This window comes from Mobula birostris, chromosome 14, assembly GCF_030028105.1.
Source record: "Mobula birostris isolate sMobBir1 chromosome 14, sMobBir1.hap1, whole genome shotgun sequence".
NCBI lineage: Eukaryota > Metazoa > Chordata > Chondrichthyes > Myliobatiformes > Myliobatidae > Mobula > Mobula birostris.
The window spans coordinates 91,068,299-91,091,962 of NC_092383.1; the positions used below are offsets into that span (position 1 = coordinate 91,068,299).

General features: G+C 44.1%; 1 protein-coding gene across 16 annotated transcripts in view; it reads right to left on the reverse strand.

Annotated features, from left to right (window-relative positions):
• The window catches only part of ccnd3 (cyclin D3), a 425,735-nt gene that overhangs the window by 326,270 nt on the left and 75,801 nt on the right, over positions 1–23,664 (reverse strand). For 2 of the 16 annotated variants that reach the window (XM_072278920.1, XM_072278910.1), the window contains exon 2: positions 19,569–19,617. The exons of the other annotated variants lie outside the window; for them this stretch is intronic. In XM_072278920.1, the coding sequence (XP_072135021.1) occupies positions 19,569–19,598 (30 nt within the window). In that variant the 5' untranslated portion in view covers positions 19,599–19,617. The remainder of the gene's footprint in view (positions 1–19,568; positions 19,618–23,664) is intronic. 16 annotated transcript variants of the gene reach the window in all.

Below are 23,664 nucleotides of genomic sequence, written 5' to 3' on the forward strand. Positions count from 1 at the left end.
GGAACTCCCAGCGTCTTAGGGGGAACTCCTTGTATCTCGGGGGAATTCCTGTGTCTCTGAGGGAGCTCCTGGTGACTCAGGGTTGAACTCCCTGTGTCTCGGGGAACTCCCTGTTCTGCAGGGAATTCCCCGTGTCTCAGGGGTATCTCCCAGTGACTCAGGGGGAACTTCTGGTGACGCATGGGGAACTCTTGGTGAACCGTGGGAAACTTTCCGGTGGCTCAAGGGGAACTTCTGGTGACTCAAAGGAAACTCCCCGTGACTCAGGGTGATCTCTCGGTGACTCGGTGGGAACTTCCTGGTGACCTATGGGGAACTCCCCATGTCTGGAGGGTCTCCCGTGCCTCCAAGGAACTCCCTGTGTTTTGGGGGAGCTCCCTGTGTCTCAGGAGGAAGTCCCTGTGACTCATAGTGACCTCCTGGTGACTCAGGGAGAACTCCCATTGCACCTTGGCAGGACCAGCCGGGGTAGGTCTTACACAGTGAACAGTAGGGCACTGAGAGGTGCAGTAGAACAGGAGGATCTGGGAACACAGATCCATAATTCCATGAAAGTGGTGTCACATGTAGAGGGGGCCGTAAAGAAAGCTTTTGGCCCATTGGCCTTCATAAATCAAGGCACTGAGTAGGGGAGATGGCATGTTATGTTGAATAAGACGTTGGTGAGGCTGAATTTGGAGTACTGGGACAAACAAGAGAAAATCTGCAGATGCTGGGAATCCGAGCAACACACACAAGATGCTGGAGGAACTCAGCAGGCCAGGCAGCATCCACGGAAAAGAGACCTGCTGAAGGGTCTCCGCCCAAAATGTTAACTGTACTCTTTGCCATAGATGCTGCCTGGCCTGCTGAGTTCCTCCAGCAATTTGTGCATGTTGCTTGGACTACTGTGTGCAGTTTTGATCGGCTACCGACAGGAAAGATGTAAGCAAGGTTGAAAGGGTGCAGAGAAAATTTACAAGGATGTTGGCAGGACTGGAGGACCTGAGTTATAAGGAAAGATTGAAATCCACACGGTAGTGGACAGCACATGCAGATTCTACACGGACAGCACTGGAGACCAGAGTAGATGGCAGAAACATGGGGAGTGGAACTGAAAGCAGGTACAGACTTTGCTTTCTTAATTTAGCGATACAGCGTAGAGTCAGCACCTCCAACCCTTCGAGCCCCTCTGGCCCAGCAACCCCTGACAAACCCAAATAACCCTAACCTAACCACAGGGCAACTTACAATCACCAATCAATCTACCCGGTACGTGTTTGGACTGTGGGAGGAAACCGGAGCAGCCGGGGGAAACCCACGCACTCCACGAGGAGGACGTACGAACTCCTTACGGAATGGCGCTGGAATTGAACTCCGAACTCTGGAATGCTACCTGCGGCCGCGGCGCCCGTGCCCAAACACACCCCGCTATGTTGTACATAAACCTGAGAAATGAGCCTTCACTGGCACGAGAACACGAACATCTCGGCTTTTATGCAAAATGAACAATTCCTGGTGGCGCGTGTGGCTCCATGGATCAGGGTGTAACGGCTGGTCTCCAGTACACAGAGAATTTACCGAAATGGAGCTTGCCACTGCAATAAAGTTGACATTAACTTTAGACACAAGAGGTACTGCAGATGCTGAAAATCTAGAGTGATCCACCCGAGGTGCTGGAGGAGCCCAGCAGGTCGGGCACCATCTGTGGATGGGAGTAAACAGTCGACGTTTTAGGCCGAGACCCTTCATCAGGAGTGGGAAAGAAGAGGGAAGAAGTCAGATTACGAAGGTGGGGGGGGAGGGGAGGAAGACGTACAAGGTGGCAGGTGATAGGTGAAGGCAGGAGAGGGGGAGCGATGGAGTATAGAGCTGGGAAGTTGATTGGTGGAAAAGATAACGGGCTGGAGAAGGGGGAGTCTGATAGGAGAGGACAGAAGACCATGGAAGAAAGGGAAGAGGGAGAAGCACCAGAGGGAGGTGATGGGCAGGTACGGAGATAAGGTGTGAGAGGGAAATGGGAATGGAGATGGGGGGGTGTGGGGGCAGTTATCGGAAGTTTGAGAAATCGACGTTCTTGCCACCAGGCTGGAGGCTACCCAGACATAATATAAGGTGTTGCTCCTCTAAACCTGAGCGTGGTCTCGTCACAACAGTAGGGGGAGCCGTGCACTGACACGTCGGAATGGGAATGGGAAGTCAGATTGAAATGGGTGGCCCCCGAGAAGTGCTGCTTTTTGTAGTGGAAGAAGTGACGGTGCTCGATGAAGCGGTCTCCCATTAACATTTACGAATTAAGGTGTTAAATTTGCGTGGCAGCCAGCAGAAGCACAAACATGTTGCTAAGCAACTCAGCACCAAAAACCACAGGTGCGTCTTAGCACTACCCGTCAGTTGGGTGCCAGCAGCTGGGGGAAAAACAGATTGAAATTGCTCATTAAGTGACTGGTATTTGCTGATGTACCATTCGATACTCCAGTAAAGGAGTCAGTTACCCCAAGCAAACCACACTTGGTATTGAAGCCACATCTGCAGCTGAAGCATCATTGGTTCCAACTAACTCTGGATGTGAGGTGGCTCCAAGCAAGTTCTCCCTTGCCTCCAGAGTGGGTGATTATCGCCCCCTTGGGGGTGGTGGGAGTTCCTAAGGGGTGATAAAGATAAAGGGGGCAGTGTGGGGTAGCAAGAAGACAGCTGAAGGATTACAGGCTTAATTTCAGAAATGAGCATTTGACCCCCAGTATTTCATAACTGATTACAATGATCACGTAATCACCTCATCTCTTGCTAAACCACCATTCTCCCAAACTTTCCTTGAAGTGTGTTATAGTTGTTGACACTTCTGTGTTTGTATATCCTGAGACATCTGGATGAAGAAATCGTGCTAGTTCCAGGCCCAGCCTGCACATGATTGCCGTTCACCACTGTAAGTAGTTAGAACGATTCCCTACTCTAATCAGGCAGAGATGCATTTCCTGTGAATTAGGATCTGGCCTTCACCACATTCATCTGGCCCACGGCCCAATTGAGATAACGTTTCCTCACTTTATGTACCTTCAGGCAGAGAGTCAGGTTTTGCCTGAGCTCTGATGATGTCATAACTTTCCCCCTTATTGATTGCAGCGCTTGAGGTTGGCTTAAACAACAGGTGGTTGACCGTGGTTGTTAATCCATAATGAAAATGGCAGAAGCAGACCAAACGAGCAAGAAGTATAGACAGTACAGTGTTGAGTATTTGAAATATGGATTTATACCAGCACCAAGCAACCAACAGCATCAATTGTCCTAGAGTCAAGGAGTCGTAAAAAAGTACAGCAGAAACAGGCCCTTCAGCCCATCTAGTCTGTGCTGAGCCATTTAGACTACCTACTTCCATCGACTTGCATGGAGACCTTAGCTCTTCATACCCCTACCATTCATGTAGCTATCCAAACTTCCCTTAAACGTTGAAATCGAGTTCACATGCACCTCTCGCGCTAGCAGCTCTTTCCATACTTTCATGACCCTCTGAATGAAGACATTTCCCCTCATGTCTCCTTAAAATTTTCACCTTTCTCCTTTAAACCATGACCTCTAGATGTAGTCCCACCAAACTTCAGTGGAAGAAGCCTGCTTGCATTTATTGTATCTATACCCCTCATAATTTTGTATACTTCTATCAAATATCCCCTCAAGTTTCTGTGCTCCCAGAAATAAAGTCCTAACCTATTCAATCTTATAACTCAGGTCCTCCAGTCCTGACAACATTCCAGTAAATTTTCTCTGTACTCTCTATCTTGTTTACATCCTTCCTGTAGGTAAATGACCAAAACTGCACACAGTACTCCAACTTAGGCCTCACCAACGTCTTATACAACTTCAACAATACATCCCATCTCCTGTACTCAGTGATTTAAGAAGGCCAATGTGCCAAAAGCTTTGGTTATGACCCTATCTACCTGTGACGCCACTTTCAATGAATTATGAACCTGTATTCCCAGATCCCTTTGTTCTACAGCATTCCTCAGTGCTCTACTGTTCACTGTATAATACCTACCCTGGTTGGTCCTACCAAAGTGCAACACCTTGTACTTGTCTACATTAAATTCCATCCGTCTGTTGTGCGAAGAAGTTTTTTCAACTGAGGCAATGAAACCATTCAGGCTCCTAGAACGTTTGAAGAGAATACACTCTAGTAGAGCAAACAAGAACTTGGTTTATTTTCAGTCACCGTGAAAACTTTCAGAAACAGAAAGCACTTCAAAACATGTTTGCCAGCACTTCACAGCAAAACACGGATGGTTTGCGTGCCTCATACAACATTTTATTGTTCATTTCTAAATCTGGAAAGCCACATATAATTGGAGAAGAACTGATTCTGCCAGCAGTAAGGGAGATTCTGAGTACAGTTTTTTCACAAGTCACCAAACCAAATAATTAGAGGGATTCCACTCAGTGACAATTCTGTTCAAAGGTGATTACATAATTGAAATATCTGAGAATGTGGAAGACACGTTATGCAACATACTTAGGACAACATAATTTGCTCTGCAGTTGGATGAGTCAACTTTACCAGGCAACGAAACTTTGCTTTCTGGCTATGTTCACTTTATAAGAGATGAATGCATGGTGCAAGAATTGTTATTTGCAAGGGGACTAGAAACAGATCCTTTAAGAGGACCATAACCTTGTCGTGCTTTGGAGGCTTATGTTCCTCAGTGATCTGGAGAGATAGGTTGGTTGGAGTAGGGGCTTTATGCTTTGGCTCTTGGTGGGGTCACCCATGCTAAACAGGTCAAAGGGTAGAGGCCATGTTAAGATTGATCCACCGGTCCTCTACGTTCAGGGGTTCTGCTCAGAGCTAACAACCGTGACTGGTAAAACAAAACTGTTACAGAAACAGCAATGAAGAAGTGCAGCGTTATTCCTGAGTGTCACCTGGGACTTTCATGGCTGACAGTGGTGAAAACCAAGAGGAAGCTACTGACATGATGAAGGAAGCACTGAACATAGCCGGAAACGGAGGACCTTCATTTCTGCCCTAAACGCCAGTGGCAGAACGGGCAGTAAGTAAGTAAGAAACAGATACAAAAGGGGAGCTAATATTTCAGGTTGTTGAGCAATTTTTCAAAGAGAAGGACATTCTGCTCACCAACCTTCTTTCTTGTGCAACAAATGGGGAACCGTCTATGACATGAGACCACCGTGGGGTTATTATTTTCTTGAAAAGAGCCGTACCTGACAAATATACCATTCACTGTATAATTCACAGACATGTTGTCACAAAAAACCTGAGTGATCAGCTGCACAGATCATTAAATACTGTAATCACAGCGGTAAATAAAATCAAGACCCAAGCTCTCAATTCTTGACTATTTCCAGAGCATTGTATTAAGAATGATGAACTGTCTGAATGTTTGCTGATGCACATATAAGTCAACAGAATTCATATGGCCCTCAAAAGGAAACTGAGATGCTTTTAAAAACTGTGATAAAATTCTTCGAAGATTCAAATGCTTCATCCAGTCATCAATTCAAGAATATCAGGCATGACATTGCTTATTTGTCAGAATTATTCACAAAGTTTAATGAAATAATCCTCACTTGCAAGGAAATGATGTAAATCTTTTGAAAGTCAAATCAGTTGTCTCCACATTTCTGTCCAAGTTAACCCTATTTAAATGCACATTGGCCATTGCGACCTTTTCCAATTTCCAAGCTTCTCTGAGTTGGAAGAGAAAGAAAGAATACCAGATGACGATCTTCAAGTACACTGTGCCCACCTGGGTGAGCTGCATAAAGACCTGTCAGAGAGATTTCAGGGATCTTCTCTCGATCCAAGTTCCAGATTGGGCAACAAATCCATTCCTGAACACTTGTAATGAGGAAACAACAGGAAGGATGGAGGAAGAACTGATCTGGCTACAGAATGACTTTGAGCTGAAGCTGAGGCTCAGAAAATCATGTCAAGATTTCTGGTTGCAGAAAGAACATAAGAAATAGGAGCAGGAGTGGGCCATCCGGCCCATTGAGCCTGCCCCGCCATTCAATAAGATCGTGGCTGATCTGTCCGTAAACTCAGCTCGTTCCCCATAACCCTTAATTCCCTTACTATGTAAAAACCTATCTAACTGTTTCTTAAATATATTTAGTGAGGAAGCTTCAATTGCCTCCCCGGGCAGAGAATTCCACAGATTCACCCTCTCTGGGAAAAACAGTTTCTCCTCATCTCTGTCCTAAATCTTCTCCCCTGAATCTTGAGGCAATGTGCCCTCATTCTGGTCTCACCTACCGATGGAAACAACTTTCCTACTTCTTCCTTATCTATCCCTTTCAAAATTTTGTATGTTTCTATAAGATCCCCTCTCATTCTTCTGAACTCCAGAGAATATAGTCCCAGGCGATTCAATCTCTCCTCATGTTAACCCCTTCATCCCTAGAATCAACCTGGTGAACCTCCTCTGCACTGCTTCCAAAGCCAGTATATCCTTCCTCTCAAGTATTGGAGACCAGAACTGCACACAGCACTCCAGGTGCAGTCTCACCAGTACCCTGTATAGTTGCAGCATGACCTCCCTGTTCTTGAATTCAATCCCTCTGGCAATGAAGGCCAACATTCCGTTTGCCTTCTTAATAACCTGTTGTATCTGCAAGCCAACTTTTTGCGATTTGTGAACACGCACTCTCAAGTCCCTCTGCACAACAGCATGCTGAAATCTTTCGCTATTTAAGTAATACTCTGCTCTTCGATTATTCCTTCCAAAGTGGATGATCTCGCATTTACCAACGTTGTATTCCATCTGCCAGATCTTGGCCCACCCACTTAACCTATCTATATCCCTCTGCAAACTCTCCACATCCTCTGTACAATTTGATTTTCCACTCAGTTTAGTGTCATCAGCAAATTTTGCTACGCTATACTCAGGCCCCTCTTCCAAATCATCAATGTAAATGGTAAACAGCTGCGGGCCCAGCACTGACCTCTGCGGCGCCCAACTCACCACTGACTGCCAACCGGAGAAACACCCATTTATACCAACTCTCTGCCTTCTATTGGTTAACCAATCCACTATCCATGCCAATACACCTCCTCTGACTCCATGCATCTGTATCTTATTTATAAGTCTCTTGTGCTGCACCTTATCGAACACCTTCTGGAAATCCAAGTATATGACATCCACCTGTTCCCCTCTATCCACTGCACTCATTATGTCCTCAAAGAACTCCAGTAAATCTGTCAAACAGGACCTGCCCTTTCCGAATCCATGCTGCATCTGTCTAATGGAACCACTCCTTTCTAAATGTTTTGTTATTTCTTCCTTAATGATAGCTTCAAGCATTCAGGGAATCTCTGAATGCTATTCTGAACTGTGGAAAAAGGTTAAGGTGGCCTTTATTGCCTTTCCAACATCACATTTAGTGGAGCGTGGTTTTGGTGCAGGTTTCAAAGCAACGAAACAGACTGGGAATCACTGAACCTGGGGAGCTGACATGCCTTCTGAGTGACATTCAACCTGATGCTGAGAGGGTGATATCACTGTACCAAGCCCATGCATCTCATTGAAAGGTGAAAAAGCAATGAAGTAGTGAATAGTTGGATTACTAATGTACACTTTAAAATTGTTGATGAAAATTGTTTTTACTGTGCTTAAATAAAGAAATATGTGGCTTTAAGTAGATATGAATAATTTTTGCAATTATTTGTCACTGCTTTGAATATGCAGTTCCTATTTTCTTTCACTGTGCATTGTAAATCAGAATTTTTTATAGTTTTCATGTATTTGCTGGAAAGGGACATGGAGGAGCTAGGGATGTGGTCTGGAAGCCAAGAAAGTTTGGGAATCACTGATTTAAACCTTTCCAGGGTTTTCAGAATTCCTAGAGTCAAGGAATTACATGTGACGACCAGCAGATGTGGAGCTTTGATGCCTGCTGTATCTGCTTGGGTTGTTTTCTCTAGAGTGGTGGAGGATGGAGAGAGATTTGATAGAGGTTTATAAAATTATAGAGTAGATTTCCAGTATCTTGTTCCCAGGTTGAGCTATTAAATACTATTTGTGGAGGGAGGGGATAACTTCAAAATAAGTCCAAAAAAGAATAAGAGGGGATCTCATTGAAACATGTTGAATATTGAAAGGCTTAGATAGAGTGGATGTGGAGAGGATGTTTCCGACAGTGGGGGAGCCTAGGACCAGAGTGCACAGCCTCAGAATAGAAGGATGTCCCTTTAGAATAGAGATGTGGAGAAATTTCTTTAGCTTGGGGGTGGTGAATTTGTGGAATTCATTGCCACAGGCACTGTGGTGACCAAGTCATTCGGTATATTTAAAGCAGAGATTGGTAGGTTCTTGATTAATAAGGGTGCCAAACTTTACAGGGAGAAGGCAGGAGAATGGAGATGATGGATAATAATTCTGCCATGATGGAATGACAGAACAAACTTGATGGGCCGAATAGCCCAATTCTGCTCCCATGTCTTATGGAGATGTGTGAGGCAGGTTTCTTACACAGAGGGTGGTGGGTGCCTGCAATGTACTGCCTGGTTGGTAGTGGAGCCAAATACAACGGAGGTGCTCAAGAGACACTGAGAAAGGCACATGAACTTATGACATATGGACATTGTGTAGGCAGAAGGGGTTAAAACAGGGGTCCACAGACCCTTCGGTTAATGGCAGGGGCCCATGGCATAAAATGGTTGGGAACCCTGGGTTTAGTGGGAATTTGATTACTCATTTAGTTATTTTCGCTCAACATTGTGGACAGAAGGGCCCATGTCTGTACTGTACTGTTCTGTAGCCTATGTTCTTTGTTCTATGTTTATAATGGCTATAATGATCTGGATCTCCTGATACTCATTGAAAGGAGGGATAAGTGAGCAGATTGCATTCATGGAAGGAGATCTCATTGAAATCTACCAGATACCAAAAGAGTGGATGTGGAGGAAATGTTGCCATTAGTCGGAGAGTCTAGGACCTGATGGCACGCCTCAGGATAAAGGGATATTCCTTTAGAACTGGGATGAAGCGAAATTTCTTCAGCCAGGAATTTGTTGCTACAGACAGCTGTGGAGGTAAGTCATTAGGTTTATTTAAGGCAGAGACTGATAGGTTCTAGGTTGGTAAGGGGGTTAATGTTTACGGGGAGAATGGTGCTGAAAGTAATCAGCTGTGATGGAATGGCAGAGCAGATTTAATGGGCCAGATATCTCTTCCTATATCTTGTCGTTCTACCTTTGGGGTGGTATGATGCAGTAGTGATTAGCATAACGGTTTATAGTGCAGGCGGCCCAGCTTCAATTCCCACTGCTGCCTGCAAGGAATTTGTACGTTCTACCCGTGACCGCGTGGGTTTCCTCCGGGTGCTCCGGTTTCCTCCCACAGTCCAAAGACGTACCGGTTAGTAGGTTAATTGGTCATTGTAAGTTGTTGTGTGATTAGGCTCGGGTTAAATCGGGGGATTGCTGGGCGATGTGGCTCAAAGGGACGAGAGGACCTACTCCATGATGTAGCTCAATAAATAAATAAATATCTTAACTGAAATTTAAAAAAGAAATTCCAGATGCTGGAAATATAAAACCAAAACCAGAAAATGCTGGAAATGCTCAGCGGATTCGGCCATATCTGCGGGAAGAAAAACAAGATGAATATCTGAAGTGAGGGGTCTGATGAAGAGTCTTTTACCCAATTTATCTTCTTACAGAACGCACAAAATTCTGGAGGAAGTCAGCAAGCCAGGTAGCATCTATGGAAAAAAGTACAGTTGACGTTTCGGCCCGATGCTGCCTGGCCTGCTGAGCTCCTCCAGCATTTTGTGTGTGTTGTTCAGATTTCCAGCATCTGAAGATTTTCTCTTGTTTATCTTCTTACAGATTCAGGTTAACCCGCTAAGTGTTCCCAGAAATTTTGTTTTTAATTTCCATTCGTGGTGAGTTTGTGCTGAGTTCTTGTTCTGACTCAGACCCTTCCTTCCAGCCTTATGAATAGTTAGGTCTCAATAGGAATGTAATAACCATCGAATCACTGAAAGTGAACTTCCCAAATAGAGGCCATTCAACCCATCCTGTCTGTGTTGACTGACCAAAGCTTGATTCCATCACCCAGCACTGGGTCCTCCTTGCAGGAGGAATGTGGATGCAGAGGAGATTCTTGCTGGGATGATGACTGGATTAGAGAGTATTTCTTGTGAGTATAGGTGAAGTGAGCTGGGGCTTTTTCTCATTTGAAGCGAAGGAGGTTTGAGAGGTGACTTGATAGAGTTATGTAAGATGATGAGGCACTGGCAGCAGGCGCCATTTTCCCAGGGCAGCAATGGTATGAGAGGACAAAATTATAAGTAATTGGAGGAAAGTAGAGGGGGGATGTTAGAGGTAGATTTTTTTGGTGCTAGAGGCAGATACATTATGGACATTTATGAAACTCTTGGGTATGGATGATAGAAAAATGGAGGGCTATGTGGGAAGGAAGGGTTAAAAGGATGACACAACATTGTAGGCCGAAGGGCCTATACTGTTCTATGTTCTGTGTTCCCTCTTTATATGAAATAGTGGTTCCTTATAACTCTGAACACTTGTGCAATCTCCCCCTAGGGTTAGACTTCCTTGGTTTACAAAAAAACCAGAGCTTGCTAACAGAGTCATTAGTGTGTGGTTTTAGACCCTACACATAATCTGTCTATAGAGGGTATCATTTCAATTGTGACCCCTGCTAGTGGTAGCGTACCAGGGGAATTGACATTAAGGTCATGACACCAGCAGAAGGTCAGGTGTCACAGGACCTATAGAAAAGGCACCTGAAAAGAGCAAGCTGGCCGACAGCTGGCTCTTCGCACATCCCACCGCCAGAGGTAAGAAGCCTGGAACATTCCTATCTTCTTCCTGGCCATCAGTCGTCACACGAACGAGAGAGAAAATCTAACTCAGGGTGGGAGAAATATTTCTGCTCGGAGTTATTGCAATGCTTTTAGCTTTCAGAAACAAAATGGCTGTCCCCCCCCACCCACCCCAAACAATGCAGCTTCACTAACCTGTTCTGACTGCATAACCCCTTGTTGGCTCGCTTACTCTGTGAGGCTCAGCAGACTGCAAGCACTGACTAGGTCTCAGGTAGATGGTCTGTCACAGACCACTGCGTGACAGACTGATAATCAGTTTTATATGTCAGGTGTACATCGCAACTCTAAAACATACAGTGAAATGCATCGTTTGCATCAACACAGTCCAAGGATTGTGCTAGGGGCAGCCTGCAAGTGTCTCCATAGCTTTGCCACCAGCATGGCATGCCCATACTTACTAACCCCAACCTGTGCGTGTTTGGAATGTGGGAGGAAACCGGAGCACCCGGAGGAAACCCACGCGGTCACATGGAGAACATACAAATTCCTTACAAACAGTGGCAGGAATTGAATCGTGATCCTTACAGACAGCATTGGGATGGAACCCCTGTCGCTGGCACTGTAAAGCATTTGCTAGTCACTACACTACTGTGCTGTCAAAGACATTTAATTAATGAATGTATTTATTTAGAGATAATGGGCGGCAGTGTGGAGATACGTCTCTACCAAAGGAAGTGTAAGGTGCTTCTTCCCTCTGCTAGCCAGCAGGTCACCCTCGGGCAAGGTGTAGCACCTGCTTAACCCCCTGATCAGGGTCACATGAAGCCATGGGATCAGGTGGTGGACGGTCGTAGGAGCAGCTGGTGCACATCGCATGTCCTGGCTATGCAACCACTGACTGACCCCAGGCAGACAGTCTCTAAAGAGTATTGATAACGGCTGGGGTCACTCGTCTTGTAAAGACACTGCCCAGAAGAAGGCAATAGCAAACCACTTCTGTAGAAAAATTCGCCAAGAATAGTCATGATTAACAGTCCATAATCGCCCACTTCATACGACACGGCACATAATGATGATGTCATACGACATGGCACACAATGATGATGATGATTTAGAGATACAGCGTGGAACAGACTCTTCCGGCCCAACGAACTGCACCACCCAACAACCCACCTATTTAACCCTAGCCTAATCACAGGACAATTTACAATGACCAAATAACCTACTAACTGGTATGTCCTCGGACTCTAGGAGGAAACCGGAGCACCCGGAGGAAATCCACATGTTCATGGGGAGAACGCACAGACTTTTTACAGACGACGTCGGAAATGAACTCCAAACTCCAATACCCCGACTGTAATAGCGTCTTCTCACTGACCTCTGTCCTACTGTCGCAGCCCTTCTTTCCGTTGCTTTCAAATGCATTCATTTCTCTGCTGCTTTGGAAGTACATTCAGATTTATCATCAGGAAACATAGCTACAACAAAGTTAGTGCAAGATTTCCTTTACCAACGCCAGCAAGTCATTGGCTGTTGACCCATTTGCTATTGTGGGTCACAATTGTAGCTTTCATACCCACACTGTACTGCCTTATTGTTATGCAATAGTAATACAAATAATATTTGATTTTGGAGGGGAAAATATTGGGACAGTGAATAGGTGGTGGAATAGAACTGTTATATTTTAAAAAGAGTTGAAGAAAATGTTGCATGGATAAAATATATATATATATTCCACTTGAATGCATTTAAATTTCGGTAAATCAATTTAAAACAATTACCTGCACTGCACTTTTTCTCATAAAGGGCCTCAGCCCAAAACATTGACTGTTTATTCCCCTCCATAGATGCTGCCTGACCTGCTGAGTTTCACCAGCATTTTGCTTTGGATTTCCTGCATCTGTAGAATGTTCCTCCAGCATTTTGCTCTGGATTTCCTGCATCTGCAGAATGTTCCTCCAGCATTTTGCTCTGGATTCCTGCATCTGCAGAATGTTCCTCCAGCATTTTGCTCTGGATTTCCTGCACCTGCAGAATGTTCCTCCAGCATTTTGCTCTGGATTTCCTGCACCCGCAGAATGTTCCTCCAGCATTTTGCTCTGGATTTCCTGCATCTGCAGAATGTTCCTCCACAATTTTGCTCCAGATTTCCTGCATCTGCAGAATGTTCTTCCAGCATTTTGCTCTTCTATTCCAGCATCTGCAGAATCTCTTGTATTTATGATTTGTGGCTCTTTCTCAGTAGCTTTTACACTTTATTCTACTTTATTATTGTCTGACCTTGTACAATCTCAATGCACTGTGTAATGACTTGATCTGTATGAACGATATGCAAGATAAGCTTTACACTGTATCTCCATATGTGTGACAATAATGAACCAGTACTAATACTCGTTAAAATAAAGCAGAATCAGGCTTAATATCACTGGCATAATGTTGTGAAGTTTATTGCTAAGCAGCAGCAGTACAATGTAATACACAATAATATAGTAAGAAATACAGATTTATTAAAAAACGTTAAATAAGTAATGCAAAAAGAGAAAAAACTATGAGGTAGTGTTCATGGGTTCAATGTCCATTCAGAAATCTGATGGCAGAGGAGAAGCAGCCATTCCTGAATTGTTGATTGTGTGCCTTCAGGCTCCTGTACCTCCTCCCTGATGGTAGCAATGAGAAGAGGGCATGTCTTGGGTAATGGGGACGTTGCCTTTTTGAAGCATCGCTCCTTGAGGATCTCCTGGATGCTGGGGAGGCTAGTGTCCTTGGTGGAGCCACTTTCTGCAGTTTATTTCGATCCTGTGCAGTAGCACCCCCCTCCCCCATACAGATGATGTTGCAGTCAGTTAGAATGCTCTCCTTGGTACATCTGGCGAAATTTGTGAATGTCCTTGGTGAAATACCAAACCTCCTCAAACTCCTAATGAAATATAGCCACTGTCATGAGAAATGTAAGTCAGAGACCTTTTATGTTAAGTTTTGTAAAGACTGGGGCTTGCTGGACTTGCCAGCGGTGACTGATGTAGAGATGAGGGCCCCATTCCGAAGTGAATTCAACCTCTGGGCACAGTAAGCTTCACAACACCCCTAGTGGTGGAGGTGAGAAAGGTCATGCGACGAGTGTTTGGATGCAGAAGTTTGGATCATGCTACGTGAACAGTGCTGCCAACTAGTGCTTGTCTCTGGACTCGCTGGAAGGCCACTAATGACCACCATGCCATTGTCACAAGATAGCTTTGATGGCGAGGTGGCCGTTTTGTTGCCATGGTAACCAGCTGCCTGGACTATTGATCTGAAGACATCAGATTCTTAGCATGCCAGGCCAGCTGGAGAACGTAAACTCAATCAGTTAACTAACCAATTATTAAAATACAAGTGATAATAATGCTGGCAATGCAGCTGTGAATCAGGAACAAGATTAGGCCAGTGGATCCTTCAAGTCTGCTACACCTTGATTCAAGATATTGTTCAAGGTTGCTTAATATCATTTCCTATACACAAGTAGAAAGAAGAAAATAATTTCTACTCCAGATCTGATCCAGTCCAAAAAACACAATAAGAAAAAGAACACAATGCTAATGATTAAAAACACAATAAATATAAATGCCAAAAATAGCTTATATGCATAGATTGATTGTACATCCATAAAGTGACGCTAGGCATAGCAGTGTCTGTACATAAAGTGACAGATAATGATAAAGTAGTGCTGGTTGGGATGTGGAGAGGTGGTTTAACGAGTGGAGGTGTTGTTCAGCCTTACTGCTTGGGGAAAGTAACTGTTTTTGAGTCTGGTGGTCCTGGCATGGCTGCTATGTAGCCTCCTTCCTGACGGGAGTAGGACAAACTGTCCATGAGCAAGGTGGGTGGGATCCTTCATGATGTTACTGGCCCTTTTCCGACATCCTTCTATATATGTGTTCTTCATGGTGGGTAGAATGGTGCCTGTGCTGCACTGTGTAGAGCCTTTCTGTCTGCCACAGAGCAGTTTTCGTACCATGCAATAATGTAGCTTGTTAGGATGCTCACTCATCTGTAGAATGACCATTCAATAACAATCACAACTGACCTGATTGTAACCTCAATCTTGCATTCTATCTGTGGTGGCCTTTCATGTCTAGTTCATCAAGAATCCGTCGAACTCAACCAAACATAATTTGGAACTCTCTCTCTAAGAAAGACATATTACCCTCTGGGAGGAAAAAAAGATCTGTCTTAAGTAGCCAACACCTTATTTTTGGGCAGATACTTCTTGTTCTAGATGCTCACAGAAGAAAACTTTTTTCTCCACACCCATCCTGCCAAGAGCCCTCAGGAGAAATGCTGAGGCTGTTAGCAGGATGGGGAAAGAATCTTTGCCTTGGTGTTGGAGTGTGAGTGACTCTTATCTACTCTCTGACATGGTCCTGCAAGTCAGTAGGTCCGTGCAGTGCTAAATGCAGGGTTTGGTCAGCGACTTGGAACTGGTTTATTATTGTCATGTACGGAGATACCTGCTTGTCTTGCATACTGTTCATACAGATCAATTCATTACACAGTGCATTGAGGTAGAACAAGGTAAAACGATAACAGAATGCAAAATAAAGTGTAACAGCTACAGAGAAAGTGCAGATAGACAGAATCAGAGTCAGGTTTAATATCACCGGCATATGTTGTGAAATTTATTGTCTTTGCAAGCAGCAGCACAACACAATACATAATAATAGGGAAAAAAAATGTGAATTACAGTAAGTATATATATTTACTGTAGGCAGCCGTCAATCCCAGGGGATCATGGGTTTGCCCCTCTGGTGGACTGTGTCCTCTCCAGGGCTCAAGCCTAGGCGGGAAGATTTGAAGAACCGGCTGTTGCCCATACAGCAGGTTCCCCCTCTCTGCGTCACTGATGTAGTCCAAGGGAAGGGCAAGTGCCGATACAGCTTGGCACCAGTGTCGTTGCAGAGGTTGCCAGAGTGAAGTTGTAAACAACATCAAACTGCCTTAGGGACCTTGGCCCCGGATTTCTTCCTCAGAGTTTACTCCCAAAGCCTTTCCCATGGGTGGGTATGGCCACATTAATAGTTAAATTGGTTAAGTAATGCGAAGATACAAATAAAAAAATTGGTGAGGTAGTGTTCATAAGTTCAATGTGCATTCAGATCCATTCAATGCCCATAAGGTGCAAGATCAAAATAAGTTAGGTTGTGAGGCCAAAAGTCCCTTATACAAGGGAACAAGTTAATAGTCTTATAATAACAGAATAGAAACTGACCTTGAACCTGGTGGTATATGCTTTCAGACATTTCTATATTTTGCCCGATGGAAGAGCAGGGAAGAGAGAATGGCCAGAGTCCTGAGAATAATGCTGAGGATGAGATATATTGACATGCAACATAGCTGGTCCCAGACACCTGGCACATCACAGGAGTGTACCTGCAGAATCTATCATTCCTAGTGGACAGTCTGCCCACTGAAGGTGATGCTTTGACCACCAGGAAAGAGGTCCTACACGACAAGGTTCAGAGACCGGTATTACCCTACAACCATCAGGCTCCTGAACCAGAGTGGATAACTTCACTCATTTCAATGCTGAGCTGACTCCACAACCTATAAACTCACTTTCAAGGTTTCTACAACTCAAGTTCTCATTATTATTTTTTATTTATTATTGACATGATATGTCTTCTTTTGCATAATGATTGTAATTTTTTCATAAAATCTATTGTATTTCTTCATTTTCCTTTAAATGCCTGTCTGAAATGAATCTCAAGGTAGCCTATGGTGACATAAAAGTTATTTGATAATAAAATGACATTGATCTTTTAATCTTGATGGTCAGATGTCAACGGTGTTGAAGCTTTTCCTTCAGGGAAGCGACTTTCTCATTCCCTCCAGTTCTGACTGTGGGCAAAGGTTTGGAAATATGGGTGTTCTGATGGTGAATATCTGGAATGTGCTTCCCAAGGAGGCAAGTCTAATATTACCTGCGCAGGTACATGGATAAAAATTGCATAGAAGGATATGGCCCAAATGCCGGAAAATAGTACAAGAGTAGATAGGCATTATAGCCGTCACGGAGGAGGGCCCGTTTCTGTGCTGAAGGTTTCTATAGTAAAGCCTGTTTATGTCTTCCATAACTTGGTCTTTCCCTCTCACTTGCTGCCATCCTGTTTGTCATGTGTTCTGTCTGTCTCTCTCTGTTCGCATTTTATGTGGTTTTGTTCACCCTCGGTGCTTTTCCTTCCACACCCCTCACACTCAGTTAAGCCTTGCCCTTCGTAAACACAAGACATCCTGCAGATGCTGGAAATCTATCTTTCCTTTTCTATTCCCCGTTCTAGCTCCACTCCTACCACTTTTCTTCTCCTTACCAGTCCATCTCCTCCCTCTGATGCCTCTCCTCCTTCCCTTCCTCCCAAGGTCCACTCTCCTCTCCTATCAGATTGCTTCTTCTTTACCCGTTTACCTCATCCACCTATCAGCTCCCAGTTTTCTGCTTCATTCCCCCTTCCTCCACTCACCCATACTGTTCCTCATCTGACTTCCCCCGCTTGTACTCCTTGCTCTCCTTCCAACTTCTTAATCTGGCTTTTGCTTCCTATCTTTCCAGACCTGATGAAGAATTCTCCAGCATTTTGTGTGTGTTGCTCTTTCGCTTCACTGTCTCTTTCCTGCTCCTCTGCAGGCACAAGGGTTCATTGTGGATGTTGTATTGAATTTCATTTCCAGAGCTTTGTTGTGAAGGAACTAGCATGACATCTGTATAAGAACATAATTAGGAGCGAGCACAAAAAAGAGGCCATTCAGCCTTTCAAGAGCCTGCTTCTCTGTTCATTATAAACCTGGTGACCTGATCTCAGACTCAGCTCTTCTTTCCTAACTCTGAACTCGTGGTAGGGTTTGAGGAGAGAGTAGATCTCTGAAATTGCCTCTGCACTAAAGCTTTCACATCCTTCCTATAATGAGGTGACCAGAACTCAACACAATACTCCAAGTGTGGTCTAACCAAAGTTTTATGGATTTGCAACATTATCTCACAGATCTTGAACTCAGTCCCACAACTAATGAAGGCCAACACACCACACGCCTTCCTATTGAGATTAAGTTTATTTAAACCTTTCTCTTCATTTTATTCTTTGCTGTTTATACAATCAGTGGGCACCTTATTAGAGATGTCTGTACACCTGTTCATTAATGCAACTATCTAATCAGCCAATCATGTGGCAGAAACTCAGTGCATAAAAGCATGCAGACATGGTCAAGAGGTTCAGTCGTTGTTCAGGCTGGGGAATGGGGAAGAAATGTGATCGAAGTGACCTTGACTGTGGAATGATTGTTGGTGCCAGATTGGGTGGTTTAAATATCTCAGACCTCCTGGGATTTTCACGTTCAACGATATCTCAAGTTCACAGAGAATGGTATAAGAAACAAAAACAAAATCTAATGAGCAGCAGTTCTGTGGGTGAAAATGCCCTGCTCATGAAAGAGGTCAGTGGAGAATGGCCAGGCTGGTTCAAGCTGACAGGAAGGTGACAGTAACTCAAATAACCACGCGTTATAACAACCATATGCAGAAGAACATCTCTGAAAGCATAACGTGTCAAACCTTGAAGTGGATAGTCCTCAGCAGCAGAAGACCATGAACATACCCTCAGGGTCCATTTGATTACTTACAGCAGGTACCCAATAAAGTGCCCACAGAATGTAGTGTAGCTTCCAGGTTTTAATTAAGTTGCCCCCTAAGTCCCATTCCCTGTAGAATGTACTTCATAAAGAAGGAATGTAAAGTGTGTAGTGAGTCATGTTGATACTTGGTGGGGCTTGTTAGCCTATAGTACACCTGATATCCAACAATCCTAACTCTCTCCCTCCATTCTATGACACAGGAACAAAAGTGGAAAGTAGTTCATATTGTGATGCTAATACCTCAGTGGAAGTGCAAAAAAAACACCGCTTAAAACTGAGTCCAGGAATTGATTGTCGGAACTTTTGGTGTGGATTAGCTTCTTGGAAGCTTTTTGAGTAAACCTCTGTTATTGGCATAAGCCAGGCATCCTTGAGGTCATGTCACTTGTGGGCCAGACTTGTGTGGTACTTACCTTTCTCCATGTATCACAGGTGTTTCCCAAGTTGGTTAAAAAGTATCTCCAACCCTCAGGCAGAAGATACCACAGTTTAAGAACAAGAACTGTTAGGCTGGGTAACAGCTTCTAGCCCCCAGACTGAGTGACTTCTGAACACACTGGTACACATTATTTATGACAGTGCCATACTTTTTTTAAATTATTATTTGCTAATGTTACTGAGTTAATATTATTTTATGTACTGTATGTGATATACGTTCTGTGTTTTGGTATGGTAGAAGGATTATAAGCTTGAACTTGATCTTGAAGCAGCTGCAGAAATTTAACACAAACTGTTAAAACAAACGATGTAGCTTTAAGTCCTCATTCTTTGAGGAAGCAGCTTTTTGCAAGTTGGGGCGGTAAGACCATAAGCCATAGGAGCAGAATTGGGCACACTTGGCCCATCGAGTCTGATATGAGAAGGCAGCCAAGCTAGGCATCATCCCAGGCCGAGTACTCAAAGAGCATGCACGCCAGCTCACTGACTTCTACAGCATGTCAGTCATCCAGGCTGCATCCCCACGTTTCAGATCAGCTATCATCATCCCTGCACCAAAGAACTCTACACCTTCAGAACTAAACAACTACTGCCTTGTGGCACTGATACCAATCATCATGAAGTGCCTGGAACAAATCAAAAACTCCATTCCTGCCAGATTGGACTCTCACCAGTATGCTTACCTCTTCTACGGATGCCAAAGCATCTGTCATGCACCTGGATCTGACACACCTAGAAAACAAGGATACTTATGTCAGATTGCTATTTCTAGATTTTAGTTCAGCATTCAACACTATTGTTCCACAGGACCTTTGTGAACAAACTCCTGGTCCTTAGTTTAAATGCACCACTGTGCAACTGGGTGTTGGACTTCCTAACCAACAGACCTCAGATAGTCAGGATGCACGACTGCTTCTCCCTCCTAACCATCCTCAGCACGGGTACCCCCCCCCCCCCCGGGGCTGTGTGCTGAGCCTGTTGCTGCACACTCCGATCACACATGACCGCCCAGCCAAACAGCTGAGCAGCCACATCGTCAAGTTTGCTGATGACACGACAGTGGTGGGGCTCATCACCCACGTTGATGAGACGGCCTACAGAGAGGAGGTGGAAGAGCTCGGGGCCTGGTGCCAGGCAAATAACCTCTTCCTCAATGTCGACAAGACAATGGAGATGGTTATCGACTTTGGGACAACTCGCACCACTCACACTCCCCTAATCCTTTATATTGGTGGCACAACAGTGGAAACTGTGAGCAGTTAAAAACTCCTGAGAGTGCACATCACACAGAACCTCTCATGGTCCTGGAACATATCCCACACAGTCAGAAAAGCTCACCAACTTCTCTACCTCTGAGGAGGCTGAAGGGAGCTGGACTTTACACATCCATACTCACATCATTCTACAGATGCGCAGAGGAGAGCATCCGAACAAGCTGTATCACTGCTTGGTATGCAGACTGTTCTGTAACAGATAGGAAGGCTCTGCAATGGGTATTAAAACTGCTCAACACCACACTGACACCAGCTTACCCACCATCAAAAATATACCTACAGAAATGTGCTAGAAAAGGGCCAGTAACATCAATGAAAGATCCCACGCATTGTACTCATGGAATGTTTGTCCCACTCCCATCGGGGGGTGGGGGGGGGAACACATAGCATCCATACCAGGACCCCCAGAGTCAAAAACAGTTACTCTCCCCAAGCAGTAAGGCTGATCAACACCTCCATCCATTAACTCCACCACTACTTTATTATCTCCCATCGGTCATCTTATGTACAACCTAGTATCACGTTATGGACATACAATCAAAGTATGTATGTATATATAATCTATCTTAAGTATTTATATTCATTCTATATTTTTAATTATTACTGTGTTCTTTATCCTTCATGTCCTTTTTGAGCTGCATCGGATCCAGAGTAACAATTAATTTGTTATCCTTACACTTGTGTACAGGAAATGACATTAAACAATCTTGAATCTTTATCTTCATGTAATCCTTTATTCTTTATAATTGCTGATTGTTGTTGATTTTTGTTGCCTGTTGCAGCAACACACCACAGAAGATTCTGAATATAAATGTTCAGGGTGAATAAAGTTGATCCTTGATCCTTGAATTGAAACCGAAGTTACAGGTTTAAGTCCCCATTCTTTGACGAAGCAGCTTTTCAGACAAAGCATTCCACGAAAGTTCACTGACATGAGTAATGGAATTCCAGAGGGATCTGGGAATACAGGTCCATAATTCCATGAAAATGGCAACATAGGTTAATGGGGTCGTAAAGAGAGCTTTTGGCCCTTTGGCTTTTGTATATCAATGTACTGAGTACAGGAGTTGAGATGTTGTGTTGAAATTGTATAAGATGCTGGTGAGGCCTAATTTGAAGTATTGTGTATTTCTGGTCACCTACCTAGAGGAAAGATATCAGTAAACTTGAAAGAGTACAAAGAAAATTTACAAGGATATTGTCGGAATTTGAGGACCCAGGTTACAGGGAAAGGTTGAATTGATTAGGAATTTATTGGGAGGAGATTTGATAGAGGAATAGAAAATTATGAGGGCTATAGATAGGGTAAATGCAAACTGGCTTTTTCCACTGAGGTTGGGTGAGACTAGAACTAGAGGTCATGGGTTAAGGGTGAAGGGTGAAATGTTTAAGGGGAACATGAGGAGGAACTTCTTCACTCTGAGGGTGCTGAGAGTGTGGAACAAGGTGCCAACGAGAGTGATGAATGCAGATTCAATTTCAACATTTAAGGGAAGTTTGGATAGGAACATGGATGAGAGGGGTATGGTCCAGGGTTGATGGGACAAGGCTGATTAGTAGTTCAGCATGGACTAGATGGGCCAAAGGGTAGGTTTTATGCACTATACTGTTCTATGACGCTATAGTCCCATTGGCTCATCAGAGTTTGCGGTGTTTTTTTTACATGAATCATCTGTAGTGTTCCCTGCTGACACTCTCAGACCAAGAGTTGGTCTCTTGATTGACTGGGGTTCCATTCCCGCTGCCATCCGTGAGGAGTTTTAAGTTCTCCGGGTGATCGCGTGAGTTTCCCCTGGGTGCTCCACTTTCCTCTCATATTCCAAAGATGTACAGGTTAGGGTTAGTAAGTTGAGGGCATGCCCTGTTGGCGCCAGAAGCATGGTGACACTTGTGGGCTGCCCCCATCACAATCCTTGCTGATTTGACTTGATGCAAGTGATTTGTGGCTACGAGGATTAGAGGTGACCTGACAGAGCTTCTTTCCAGGGCTGAAATGGCTAGCACAAGAGGACGCAGTTTTAAGGTGCTTGGAAGTAGGTACAGAGGAGATGTCAGGGGTAATTATTTTTATGCAGAGAGTGGACAGTGCGTGGAATGGACTGCCGGCGACAGTGGTGGAGGCGGATACAATAGGGTCTTTTAAGAGATTCCTGGATAGGTACATGGAGTTTAGAAAAATAGAGGGCCATGGGTAACCCTAGGTAACTTCCAAAGTAAGTACATGTTCGGCACAGTATTGTGGGCCGAAGGGCCTGTATTGTGCTGTAGGTTTTCCATGTTTCTAAATGTTTTGATATACGTGTGACAAATAGGGCTAATCTTTCCTCCTATCTCAGTCTCCTGTGGTTTGGTATTCATGGTATACCCAATTATCTGGCAGTAACCCAACTACAGAATACAGTCTTAAACCATCTAACACTCAGTTGGACTTGGAGTCGGGGCAGTAATATTCATCTTTTCAAATCCCTCAATCTATTTACAGTGTCTGTTGTTTCAACAACAACTGGTGAAGTTCATTATCAAGGGTAACTGGACACTTAGGGTTAGTGAGCTGTGGGCACGTTTGGTTCTCTAGGTCTCTTGGTCGATCAGGGTTCCATTCCTGCTGCTGTTTGTAAGGAATTTGTACGTTTGCCCCGTGACCACGTGGGTTTCTTCTGGGCGTTCCGATTTCCTCCCACATTCCAAAGATGTACGGGTTAGGGTAAGTTGTGGGCATGCTACGTTGGCATCGGAAGTGTGGAGACACTTGCGGCTGCTCCAGTACCACCCTCATGCGTTTGATTCAGTGCAAATGACACATTTCACTTAATGTTTCGATATGACAAACTCAGCTAATCTTTAAAATCTTTAAGAGTTAAGCTCAGAATGCCACACTGAATGGTTGCACTTTAGTGTATCAGTAATTGTGTGAAAAGACCAGCTATAACTATGGATGAGCAATGGGATAATGTTTGTACTTTATCCCGCTGAAAAGCACTTTGAACTCCATTGTCTGTATGAAAAGTGCTCTATAAATAAAATTATTATTATTACTGTGCAAAAGGGAAGTATAACATGGCAGGAATCCATTGCTTGGGAAGGCTGCACATCAGTTTTATTTTAGCCTGGTTTATCAGTCATATGAAGGTGCAAGCTGATTTAAAATTAGCATGCACATAATTAAGGGAGCTGATAATATGCACAGAACCACACAGGAAGAAGTATTATTAGTTAAGGTTGAAACACCAGTATTTTTTATTGTCAGGAAAGACTCAATTCCTCGAATGTAAACCAAACCTCAAAATGTCACGGATGACCTCTGCAAACTTGCTTTGTTGAAATGTCTGAGAAAGTGTTGGCTAGTTGATGTTGGTCGGGTTCCTGCAGAGTCTGAATTAGATTTCTGCAAGGTTCAGGCAGCGTTGAATCCCGACTGAAATAGCTCTCTTTGCTAATTGCACACTCTTTCCTCAAAAGCATTTGAGGAAGAGACAGAGGGGAAACCTATCACCTTTCGGTGTTA